At 39.7% G+C, this 13094-nt stretch overlaps 1 protein-coding gene across 1 annotated transcript; it reads left to right on the top strand.

Annotated features, from left to right (window-relative positions):
• Positions 1-457: 457 nt before the first annotated feature.
• On the top strand, positions 458-8579 carry LOC144526644 (spindlin-Z-like). Its single transcript, XM_078264249.1, has 5 exons — positions 458-547; positions 1214-1255; positions 2418-2677; positions 4375-4608; positions 7277-8579. Exons 2-5 carry the CDS (start codon positions 1236-1238, stop codon positions 7480-7482), a joined length of 720 nt encoding a protein of 239 aa, XP_078120375.1. The 5' UTR covers positions 458-547; positions 1214-1235; the 3' UTR covers positions 7483-8579.
• The last annotated feature ends 4515 nt before the right edge of the window (positions 8580-13094 follow it).

Here is a 13094-nt window from a genome sequence, read left to right as displayed (position 1 = left end):
CTTCTTGTGGTGTAGCTATTTTATGTGAGATGTTTGGGCATAGGCCTAGTTAGCTGCCTTTCACAAATGTTATGATTGATTAATAGATCAAATAACACGTATGTGAATATGTTACATTCCATTCTGTTAAAACTTTAAACCTTGCCTTTCTCATCAGACTTTGATTCATAAATTGTTTCACACCCCCCCTTCCCAGATGCCTTGGAAATGTGCAGTACTCAACTGAAGGAAAATGGGCTTGATCTGTAGTGAATGTTGGGACATGTAGTTTCGGGACTTTCTTAGCTTCCCATGTCATGAATAATGTAAATATCCAACTTGTCAAAAATACATTAAACACTAGGCTGTGTAATGATTGTTATTAGCGGTGGCACTAAATCAAGAAAGTACATAAAACTGATTTAAATTCCCAGAGTGCTTTGAGAGCTGCGAGTTCCTTCTGGTATTTGTAGTCCACAATCAGAGTTGTTTCCGTGTATCTAGCCTACGTGAGTTAGGTGGTGGAATCTGCTCTGTAAAGACAAACACATGTGAAATCATTGAACAGGTAAGGCAAACAGCTTATTCTGCCGGCTTCCGCCTATTGAATTTGTAGTTTGGCTTAAAACTGCCAGTTAATTTCTTATGGTCAGTCCTTATTTGTCCGTTATTCTAGAAGCTAAAATCAGTGTGCAAAACCAGCGCTTACATGGCGATGCATTTCCTTTTGTTCAGCTAGCTTATGTGTAGAAATGTTTAAGCCAAATTCTCAGAAATGTAAGTCATTTAAAATAAACAGTGACTGAAAGGATTCATTAACGATGGCTACCTAGCTGTTTCCTATTTTAGACACACTGTAGCTACACATTCCCCACGACACGTCGACATTAACGTCAATTTAGCTAGTCTCGGGGAAGTTACACATTTATTAGCCATATGGTTAGCTGTATTATATACTGTATAACCTGTGGTTACTTGGTGTATTAGCATTGAGCTACGTTAGTTAGCATTAGGCTTGTCGCAGCTAACGTTACGTTGTTTACATCGCGCGAATGCGGGTCTATTGGCTTATTTGCATGGCTGTGGTTGACTGAGACCTGCTGGGTAACATAACTGTTTGCTAAAAAAAAAGAATATTTATTTATTTAAATTAATATGAATTAAGGTTAGATAACAATGTAAGCGTCAGCTGGTCCTGTGATATTCACTTACTGAACTGTCTTGTGTCTTACAGGGTTGTGCGAATTTATGGAAACATGTCAAAGAAACGGGGCAGGTAGGATCACACAGCACGTCTGATTAAACCCCCTTTACCCTGATGTATTTCAGTGTATGACAGTTACTTCTCTATGTACATAGAATGACACAGCAGGAAGTACTCTTCAAACCTAATACCTTTTTTTATTAACAACTTTTTAACCCCAGCGTTTCTAGTATTCCTCTTATATTAGACTGCAGCCTAGTTGCTTTAAACTTGGATAAAAACATTATTCCAAAACAGTTTTGGCCTTTGTATTTAGATTGTAATCATAATGTAATGTGGGGTTGGCTTTTGTTAGTAAGCACAACATGAGCCTGTAATGTTGAACCTGCCAAACATCTTTGGGGTTTAAGGCATTGCCATATCATAAGCACTACAGATACCATTAATAAGATAGATAAGACTGACTAGTCCGACTAATAGATTTACAAACACGTTTTTGCTTCCATTTTACAGTACTATTGTTTACAGTGTGTTTGTTTGCTCCAGTGTGTTTGTTCCCTCTGTGCCATGTTTGCAGACACTTGGTGAAGTTACGCTGCCATTAGTAATGGCATGTTTAGAGGCACTAAAGCAAGTTTTCCTCAGTGGGAAGATGACTAAACATGACAGAAATTGGTTAAGCTGATAGCATGACACTTGTATATTAATATATGACAGATTTATACCTTTGTGTGCATAATAGAGATGTGGATCTTCACTGATCCCGATTCGATTACGATTATCATGTCTTCGATTCGATCAAATACATTTTTCTATTAAAGCCATATAGGATATTTAATTCCTAGCTTTTCAAGCTTCAAAAACAAAACATTCTGCAGTGCTCTAATACTAAATACATTGGATACATAAAACTACAGCACTGAACACATGGCACTTCCTGATTGTGCAAAACATACCAGAATATGTAAACAGAAAGGTTGTTAGGCATACATTAAATTGTAAACAGAAATAATCGATTATGGCCCGGCCGATTATCGATGCAGCATCGTCCATGTCCACGATTCCATGCATCGATTATTTGATTAATTTCAACACCTCTAGTGCATAATATGTAACATTTCAATGTTTGGGGGAATATTACCCATTTAGCACCCTGGATGTTTGGAAAAGGCCTTTTAGATCTACAACTACTACATTAATATTAATATGGACCTAATTCCCTCCATGTTCACAGGAAGCGAAGCAGTGGAGAGCTGAGCGAGAGCTCGGCGTCGACCCTGAGCCCAGACCCTGACAACCTGCTGGGCCGTAGGATTCAGCACACATGGAGGGAGAAGGGTAACGTGACCAAGTGGAAAGGCACCGTTCTGGAGCGCCTAACTATGAACAGCTCCCTCTACATGGTCAAATATGACGGCTTTGACTGCGTTTATGGCATTGAGCTCTTTAAAGACAATCGGGTGTCCAACCTGCAGGTCTTGTCAGAGAAAGTCGGTAAGTGTGTCAAGTTCCATCTCTAATCATTGACACATTTTTGCTTTGCTTTGGGTGTGCATGTGTAAGCACTTAAGTATTTAGAAGGTGTATTTTTAGCTTTTTTATTTTGGTAACTACTCTGGTCACACTTGGTCATATATAATGTTTCTCAGTACAGTTTCTCAGGAATCACTTTGCCTATTTCTTAGAATTTTCTGTTTCATGCTTGAGTTTGTGTCTTCTAATCACACCACTGTTTTGGCTTCCTGAAATGTGAAATGTATCACTTATTTTGTACCTGATTATGAATTAATGAGTTGTAGAAAACAACCAAAAGGGACAATCATTTATGAAAGAATGTTATACACTTGAAATGATAACACTGACAGTGTGAACACTTTAGCCTAGTCAATACTGGACATTTTTTAGTGAGAAGAATAAGTTATCTGATACATCTGCCAACAATTTTTGTTCTAGTCAGTTTAAAACATTTCTTTTTGGCAGCATCATAGGATAATTAGGGCTCGACCGATATGGATTTTTTTTTCAGTGCCGATACCGATTTATTATTATTTTTTTTTTCAGCCTTAGCCGATGACCGATACGGGCTGCCGATTTTCTTGAGCCGATACTGCTTTTGCTCCCTCAATTTACATCATAAAAATGTAAAACCTGCCACACTGGATTTTTATTCAGAATCTGCTCTGCCATTTCTTTAAAAATAATAAACAAAACCACAGATCAGTGTCACTTCTGCAATCATCATTCATATCACCCAAATAATGTGTGCAATGTGCATCATATGGGTGGTTGCACTGCATATGATTAACTGTGCAAGGGTAAAAGGCTTTCATCAACATCTACAACACAGCCTTGATGATGCATTGCTTGCTGACATATTATAAGACTGATATAATCAGGTCATCACAAAATGTCCTTTGTCAACAGATTTAAATAATTTAAGAAAACAATAAACCTGAAAAGTAGCCATTGAAATAAAGTGCTTGATTTGTAATTTAAGCACTCTGCTAGTGGGGGAGGGGCAGTGCATGGTCTGCACGTGAACTGCAGCGTCTCCAGCAACACAGAGCTGCCTGTGGATGCCTGCCTGTAAATAATGCCGGGGAAAAATCGGCGAACGCAGCAGCCGCGTATCGGCCGATACACGTAGAAACGCAAATATTGGCCCAATATATCGCCCGGCCGATAAAATCGGTCTATCGCTAAGGATAATATTGTAATTAGGGCTTCACAATATATCGTTTTTTTTATTGTCATCGCAATATCAACTGGCGCAATATACATATGGCGAAAGGTTGCGACATATCACGATAGACACGAGATTTTTTGTGTTTAGTTTAAAGAAAATATCAGTAGAAAATTGCACTTTAAAATGTATGTCATTCTCTTTTAGTAGTGCCTCAATTCAATGTTCAATTTGTTCAATAAGAGAATGTTAGAAATGATTATTTGTTTTAAATTTGACAAGCAATTTGTATTTTAAAAGAATACTGAAAGCAACAGAAAGGCAGAACTGAGTATACTCTAATATCTGTTAATTTATTGCAAGTGATATCGTTATCGAGATATTCAACGTTATCGCGTATCGCATATTTTCATCATATTGTGCAGCCATAATTGTAATGCCTTACTATACTGGGATCTATAAAGTTTGCCATTTAACACAGACTTATCAAAGTGTCTTCTTCCTGCAGTGAACAATAAGATTAAGGTGCCTCCCGGGGCGGAGGAGCTGGTGGGCCGGGCTGTGGAGCATCTGTTTGAGAAGGAGGACGGTGAGAAAAATGAGTGGCGAGGCATGGTGCTGTCCCGAGCCCCCATCATGACCCACTGGTACTACATCACCTACGAGAAGGACCCGGTGCTCTACATGTACCAGCTCTGGGACGACTATAAGGACGGAGATCTACGTGTCCTGCCTGAATCAGGTATATTAACAAGCGCTTTATTGTTTGTGTGCATAAAACTGTAAACGTTTCGTATTTTAGATGCTCCTGGGAGGCTGGGAGGAAGAGAGCAGGACACATTAACGTAGTCAGCAGTTTCTGCTTTTGTGAGAGAGTGTTCTGTTACGAGCACTTTGTGTCTTCTCATGAAGAGACAATGCTATCTACTAGGGCTCATGGAACGAATTTGGAAAGTTGAATATAATTTGAATAGTAAAAAATACTATCGAATGCTGAAATTACAATTCAAATGTGATTTATTTTTATAAATAGGTTGGCAAACGTTAGCTAATCTCCCTCTTCTCATGTCACGTCTGATGAACAATAAGTACGGGAGTGAGAAACACACGGCATTGTGAGCTAACGTTACGTACCGAGTAACGTTAGTACAGGGGGAGTGACGGGCTGCGGCTGGAAATTGGAAGAAGGATGGGAAATAGTTTTAACATGACTTTAAAATTGACATCCACCGAGCCACAATGCTTATGTTATCCAGAGCTCCAGACTAACTTTTTTTCACTAGGAGCACAGTTGCCCCCAACTGAAAATTTTAGGGGCGCAACCAGAAAATGTAGGGGCACACACCGTAAATCAACATGCTAACCAAATATTCACATTCTACTAACTGCCACTGTATTACTAATAAATATTTATAATATATTAAATGCAGAAATTACAATGTGCTGTTTCAAATTCAGTGTCACATTTTATTGTGCACTTTTGAAGACGCAACATAGAAGGTAAACCGACAGCACCGTCGCTGTCATGACAGTACAAATATTAAAATAAATATACCATATATATACATTCAAAATAAAAAAAAAGTGCTTAGTAACAAAGTGCTTAGTAACAAAGTGCATAGTAACCTTTCGGTCATTTCACAGTTAAAAACAATACTTAACAAATGTATGTAAACATTAGGGGTCGAGCTGACTTTTGAATTTGGTGAAGGGTAGTTCCTCCTTAGCAATGAAGTAGGCCATGTTCAATTTCAACATCACCTCTGCCTCATCTGCGCTCTGATTTACAGCCTCTCGTCTTCTAAAAGCAACCGGCAGTGGCGTTGCTTTTTCATTTATTAACATGTCACGGCATACTCTATGCTTGAGGCTAAGATTGTGTTTAACTAGTGTATTGTGTTTAAACAACGCGAAGTGCCTGCACTGTCGGCAAACTTCGTGTTCCCCGCAGTTCTGGGGTAGCGCTGCAACATTCGCAGTTCATGGAGTTCGTCTCCTTGCAGTACCTCAACCAGCTGAATTCTGACAGGTGACAGCCAGTCTTCCCGACAATGGTGGGTTCGGGCATTTTTCGCCACACAAACCTCTGAATCATCATCCGACTGTGACGCTGTAGACTCTGGCACAAGCACACTAGCCGCAGGTCGGAAGAACGGGTAAATAGCTGGCTTGCTCGTTGTTCAGACGCACAGGGCAGGTTGGGATATCTGTCTCCTTCCCACAGACAGACGTTTACGCGCTCGGTTATCTCTAGGACCCTCCCCCTCCACACATTAGCCACTTACAGTGGCCATTCCCTATCCTTCTCTTACTCATTGTCCTGCCACAGATTCCGGATTCATTGACGCGCCCCTTCCACAGGGTCCTGGCGGGTCACCTCGGCTGGCGCCTAGCAGCTGGCTTAGAACTGGATGTAAAATTTAGGCGCACACTCTCAAATTTTGGTCGCAAAATGCGACCATTTGGTCGCAGTCTGGAGCCCTGTTATCAATAGTTAGTTAGCTCGTTCTGGTTTCTTAACTGCGTCGCAAGTTATAGGAGCTTAGGAGCTTCATGGAGACAGCTAAAGATTATGTTAGCTGCCCTACAGCTGTCGGTTAGCTTCGACTTCATAGATTACCTTCTAATAGCTGTATTCTCAGTAACATGACAATCTGCAAGAAACGGGTTGCTTATAAATCACTAAAATAGTTGTTGCAGCACCGTTTGGCTTAGTTATCAATGCCGTTAGCATCGTGGCTAACACTATTGTTTACTTTATGACAAATCGTTTTGACTGTGCTTTCTAACATGATGTCATTGTGCTAACCGAGCACTGTTAGCCTTTACAACAGAGCCGCTTTACTAGCTACAGTTGTTAGATAATGTTTCACTACAGAGTTCTCTGTTGATTTGTGTTTGTCGCTGTGTGCTCGTGGTGGAATATAATGTGAACAGAGAGCAGCGTGCCAGAAATGCAGTGCGCCTTGACGTAGGTCCCCTTCATGGCCAGGCTGATGTTGGAAGTCCCTCTAGTGGACAGAACGTGTAACAACAACCACATGCTTATGGTGGCATTGACAATGCATAAGCCTGAGTAGTGTAGTACATATTTAACAGGCTGCATTTGAGCATTAAATATTGGAATATTTAAAAAAATAACAAATGAAATTCGAATGGTATTATAGAGGAAGACAGCTGTACTATCTACAAGGAATCAGAGGAGACAAGGAGAGGTGAATACATGAACTTTTAGGAGGCAATGTTCAGCTTCCAATTGTAGATGATTTATTATCTTAACCTTGCAGGTTTTTTTTCCCGCAAATGTTTAAGCTTTGCTTAAAAATGATAAAGGAAGAAATTGCTTGCTCTCGTTCTTATTTTGTCTTTCTCTGACTTATCTGGCCGTTATTTATCTGTCCGTCACCCAGAGAACAAACACCTGCTGCCAGCCGACAGGAAGCCAGGTGAGGAGCCAGAGAGCCTCGTGGGTAAACAGGTGGAGTATGTCACAGATAACGGTCTGAAGAGGACGGGCTTGGTCATCTACCAGGTCCCAGCTAAGCCCACAGTATACTACATCAAATATGACGATGACGTCCACATCCACGTCTATGATCTGGTGAAGACCACCTAGAACTGACTGTCCGATTCATCTTCAGCTGACGGCTCATCTCTGAACCTACCAGTCGTTACCTGTGAAAGTGTTACACATTTCAGTTTTCCTCCAGCGGGAGGCGATGTGCCGAAGATCAAAAGCCACGTCTTTTTTTTTTTTTTTTTTTTGGGGGGGGGTGGGGGAGGCTCCAGAGGCTTCTTTCATTCTCACATCACCAGATATCTCGGTTTTTGATTCTCAATTTTAAGTTGACCTTCTTGTATAACTGTGGGGTCCTCATCAATGTAAATAAAGCAGGTCTGAGACCGATTGTATAGCCCAGCAGATGAAATGGAGCTATAAGTATGTTTTGGTTAAATCATACTTGTATAGTGCAACTTTCAAACTCCAAATTCATACTTTTTGTAAGCAACACATCAAACAAATAATTCAGCTTTCTTACCTATATACCTCTGTGTTTTACTGTTATTTCATTTCACTTTTATATATGCCTGTGCTATTTATTCTGGAATACCTGGCTGTGCTGCTGGTGACATTTTGACAAGACTTGTCAGCTGTGCTTTATGTGTGTCACTGGGTAGGCCTCAAGTTTGTTGACTATAGAATTAATATTCATTTGACCAGTGTGCTTATCTTACCATCGCAGTGAACCGCGATTTCATTTCAAGTGTTTCAGGTTTGATGAGACTTGACAGTCTCACATCATGGTTATAAAACATGATGAAACAAGATATATAAAACAAGTCATTTATCATAGTTCTGTTTCATCATGTAATCTGCAAGTTTTCTACATTACGATAATATATGAAAAATACTGATGTTGATGTCAGGTTGTTTCAACGGTGTTTGTGCTACACACTTTATGTAGTTCAAATTGGCTCCCAACATTGTTTAGTGTTTTGGACTAAAGTCTTTATTATTTGCCAAAATATGAATGATGTGATATGATATATTCACGACTCAAAATATTGTTCATTGTGACCCTAAATATGTTTGTTTTTTTTGTTTTGTTTTTTTCTGTAAATATAATCAAACATTTTTATGAACGTAAAACTAAGCTGCTTGAAAATTATTTTCGCGTCAAGTTCTTGTTAAAGGCTGCTTGTGTTGCGGTGGCTGTTTTGTTCATTTGTGTGAATGAGTTCCACCATGGTTGAAAGTACAGTACATTAATATGATTGTACTGTCAGAGGTGATCAGGTAGTGCTTCTCTTAATTAATAGCATGCTACACTTTACACTTCAATTCATAATCCAAGGCTCTCACCATGTGACCTCCGTATTGTCTATATGTTGCTGATATAGTGGCACAATTGACCAATTCAGAATGTGAATATTATTAGAATTAAATGTAGGCTCTATGTGCGTATCTAACTGAATGTTAAATTCTTCTTTTTATACAATTTTGGGTTCTGAAGCCTCCTTGGCCCTCGCTGAATACAGTCATTGGATACTCTACATTACGCTGTTTTTTCCCAAAGCACCCATCTTCACCTTTCAAATGCAATTGTCAAATAACTAGTCCTAGTAAGTAAAATATACCTTTTTGCCACCAACTTCCGAAAACACAGTTTTATGTTATGAACAATTAGGGCTGGGCAATATATATGATATATATCTTAGATTTTTGGATATCAGAAGTGTTGTCCTGGTTTTACAGGCTGCATTAGAGTAAAGTGATATAATATTTTCTGAACTTACCAGGCTGTTCTAGCTGTTATATTATTTGCCTTTACACACTTAGTCATTATATCCACATTATTGTTGATTATTTATCTAAAATCTCATTGTGAAAATATTTTGTTAAAGCACCAGTTGTCAACTCTACAATATCGCCATCACTGTATCATTTACATGATATTTGATAGTGGGGGTGGCGCAGTGGATATGACACATGCCTATGGGGTCGGAGATCTGGGTTCGATTCCCACTGCAATACAGCAGCCAATGTGTCCCTGAGCAAGACTCTTAACCCCTAGTTGCTCCAGAGACGGTCAACCTCTGACATACATAGCAAGTGTATGTCACTTTGGATAAAAGTGTCAGCTAACTGACATGTAATTTTCTCCATATTGCCCAGCTCTATGAACAATACACATTATAGTAAAAAAACAATTCTTGTAGCACAGTATGAGACAGATTTAACAGCCTACTTTGGTCATTGCAAGAAAAAAAAATGTATATCCTTATTTAGCTTCTTAAACAGATAGATTCTGACATTGACACTGATGCCTTCCATGTTTAACAGTGAGGCAAAAACTGTTACAAGGGGATTGACAACAAAATAACCAAGATAATATTGGTCAAAAACAGGCAGTTACACATAAAAAAAAAAGAAGTGTAACAACGAGAAATAACAACAATCAGTGATGTGTGTCATGCTTTAAAAAGTTCGTAACTAACAGTTTAAAGTTTGACTCGACGTTTTCCCTCTAGTTCTTTAACTTATTTTAATCAGATTCCTGATACGCTTCTGTATTTAAAGGCCAATGAAATCAGGGGAACATAAACTATTAACTTACACAGTTGATAATTTGGCATCAGCAGTAGACACTCTGTATAAGCTAAACATTTTCATAATCCTGTGCACACATTGGCCGTGCAAAAGGCCTCTATTTTGTAGTGAATAGCTTTCCCTTATTTTCTGTAAGCAGCCGTTATTTGTCCTACAGTATTGCAAATTATTCATCATCAACAAAAAGATATGAGCGATGACCCTGCTTGGATATTTGTAATTATTTAATGCCAAGCACAATCTGCCATGAGGTGGAGCTTATGTCTGATAACAGGGTTGATCAGTGTCTGCTCATCAAACGTCAGCCCTGCTTTGATGACGGGCACCCATGTTCTCTCCTGATTCCCGTGTCTCCTGACCACACATGTAGCCACATGCTGACTGCCTCTCCCTCCCCCAGAGTCCCACCAGGGTGCCAGGGTGCTGGTGACGGGTGCCAGTACAGACAGCGGGGGAACAGTTGGCATACCATCACGCCAGGCTGGGTGCCCAGATAGTAATAACGACGAGGAGGGAGTACATGCATTACAGAAGGTCTGTGCTCTTGAGAATGTGTCTGATGCAATTTGTCAACTGTTGTGCACTTCCTTTTACACATCCATCATTATTTTCTAGCATTTTCTTTCTTCGTGAAACCATCTGTCTGGACTCTTGGCAACTGCTTTCATTGTTCAGACACAGTCATTATAAACTCAAGTGTCTTTGACTGTGAATCCATCGCTTCTCACAAGGTTATACTAGTTTTGTTAATTCAGGCGAAATGAGATAAATAAAGCACCATATGTGCATGGCGTCCTGTGCGTGGCAGAAGTTCTTGGGGCCCAGAAGGCTGCACATGTAAGGGGGCATGCTTTGTTCCTTAGATCTATATCTTTATTAATAACAATAGGCCAGAACGTAGCCAGAGTGTGTTATAAAATGGTCAGGTTCACTGCTGACCACCTCAGTAGATTTTAAATGTATAGAGCCTCTTTCAAGAGAAAAAGGTTTAGCGATAATTTTTCTTGTTCTGTATGGGGCTACAATCAACAATAAATCCAACACCTTTACCAAACAGGCTGAGAGCTGTTCATGAGCTCTGTGAAGGACGCGAGGCAGAAACATCTTTATACACTCATATGAAAAGGTTCTTCTCAGAGAATCCTCAGCTCTGCTTTGTTTTTTCTGAGAGTTACATTAGTATAGGACCTTCCTTGGAAACCTTGAAACTTTGTCTGCATTCTTATTGGCCAATAAATAAATGCACTTTACTCTTTTGTGTTGCTTAGCAACGCAAGCCAGTCCCTGGTTTTTATATATGAAAAAACAGCACGTCGCCAATCTGGAGACTTACAGGGTGCAGTGTGAATGAGACCAGCCACAATGCATATTTAATTTAAACGTTGCGAGCTTTTCTGAATTTTTAAGTTTACTGTCAGTGGAGATAAAGATGATTCGTCGTTCAAATGTATCATTGGTTTCATGTCAGCTTTGGGTTTCAATGATGCTAAATCAAGCAACCTTTACTTTGCATTTATCTGAAACATTTAACGTAAATATCGTTTAAAAAAAAAAAAAAAGAATGTGCTTTTTTCATTTGATATGAGCTTGCCTTGTGTTCTAAGCACCGTGTTTGCCATGCACAATAAAAATAGGGATCCTGTCAGGTCACTCATGCAGGTATCCTGGGGGAGGGAGAGGCATGTGGTGTGTTTGTGAATGTTTAGTGTCTAAAGCCTCAAGCCTTTTCCATCATTTTTATCCAATCCTTTTACAATTTCCCATTTCTAAGAAATAATTGTGCTCACCTCCACTTCTTTTTTTTAAATATATTTCAGCACCTCTGGTAATTTCTGACGTAATGCTGAAGAAGTGTGATTTGAAGTCTTTTAATTGTACATCTGTGTCTGTTACTATATTTATTCTTCAGTTAAATTTGCTCATCTCTGTGAATACAGCATCAGCCGTTACACCCGCACTGGAGCAGTGAGCAGGATCTATCAGACTTGTGTCTTCTTTAATGTGTGAGCTTGCCTCTCAGGCTTCTTGGTTGACTCTAGACATGTTACTGTATATTTTGCTCAGGTCTGTTTACTGATATTAATCAAAGCTCAGAAAAGGCCTGGCTCTGCATTCAGAGACTCATTCCCTAATTATTTCTGATCTAATGGGCTCCTAGCCAGGGGTGTCGGACTGGGGGGGAAAAGGGGACTGAGTACCCAGGGCCCTCATGCGAGGAGGACCCAAAAAGATGCTAGAATGAATAGCTGTGGATGCGGGGAGGGGCCCATAGAAAATGCCTTTCTACAGAGCCCAGAATTTTGTGCTACGCCCCTGATCCTATCACTGCTGCTAAGTTCACACTGAATGCTTTCTTCATAGCAATGTGTCAGTCAACATGCACGCAGTCAGGTCCGCCTCCATACACTTCTTTTAATTTAATAATTAGCATGATTTCCTGCATAGCTGGTTTTTGTGATATCTTTACCATTTGGTGTGCGTTAGAATTTAGTTGCATGCATTCATGTATTTACACAGCAGCATAACCTGATCATGACCATCACCTGGTCACTCAAAACTCACACGCACATTCTGAAGAAACTACTAAAGCACAGCGGGAAGCAAGTGCTCTCCACTGTCCATTACAGTGATTGAGGCAGCCACTGAAGAGGGATTGAGACCCCTCTTATTGATGGTTGACATGTATTTCAACCTCTGAGCACTCAAAGTGTTGCACATAGTACATCGTTAAGTAAAGCTTTCTGGCAGAAAGCCATCTCATCTAAGAGAGGTTAGGTTGGATTGGGGAATGGAGTGTGTAGTTAGTAGGATACAAGAACAGGATAGACCAGTTTTCGTTTTTTTTTTTCCTTTTGGAGCTCCTCAGCACCTGGTGTGTGTTGTATAGTGACATTGTGACATGTACATTCAATGCTGTCACGTTGGTGCCAATGTGAGGAAATGCAGAAATACACATAAAAGGTTTACATCCGTCTTTTATTTCACCAATATAAAAAGCTAGAAATAAGGTCCAATGCAGATTAATTAAGGAGCAATTAACATTTACACGAACAATTACATTCATGTAGCACAATTGGAAAGAAGTGAAGTGCAGAATAAACTATTGGAAAGGGAAA

Source organism: Sander vitreus, chromosome 12 (genome assembly GCF_031162955.1).
Source record: "Sander vitreus isolate 19-12246 chromosome 12, sanVit1, whole genome shotgun sequence".
Classification (NCBI taxonomy): domain Eukaryota; kingdom Metazoa; phylum Chordata; class Actinopteri; order Perciformes; family Percidae; genus Sander; species Sander vitreus.
The sequence above is the reverse complement of the archived record's forward strand: the minus strand, read 5'-3'. Positions and strand labels throughout refer to the sequence as shown.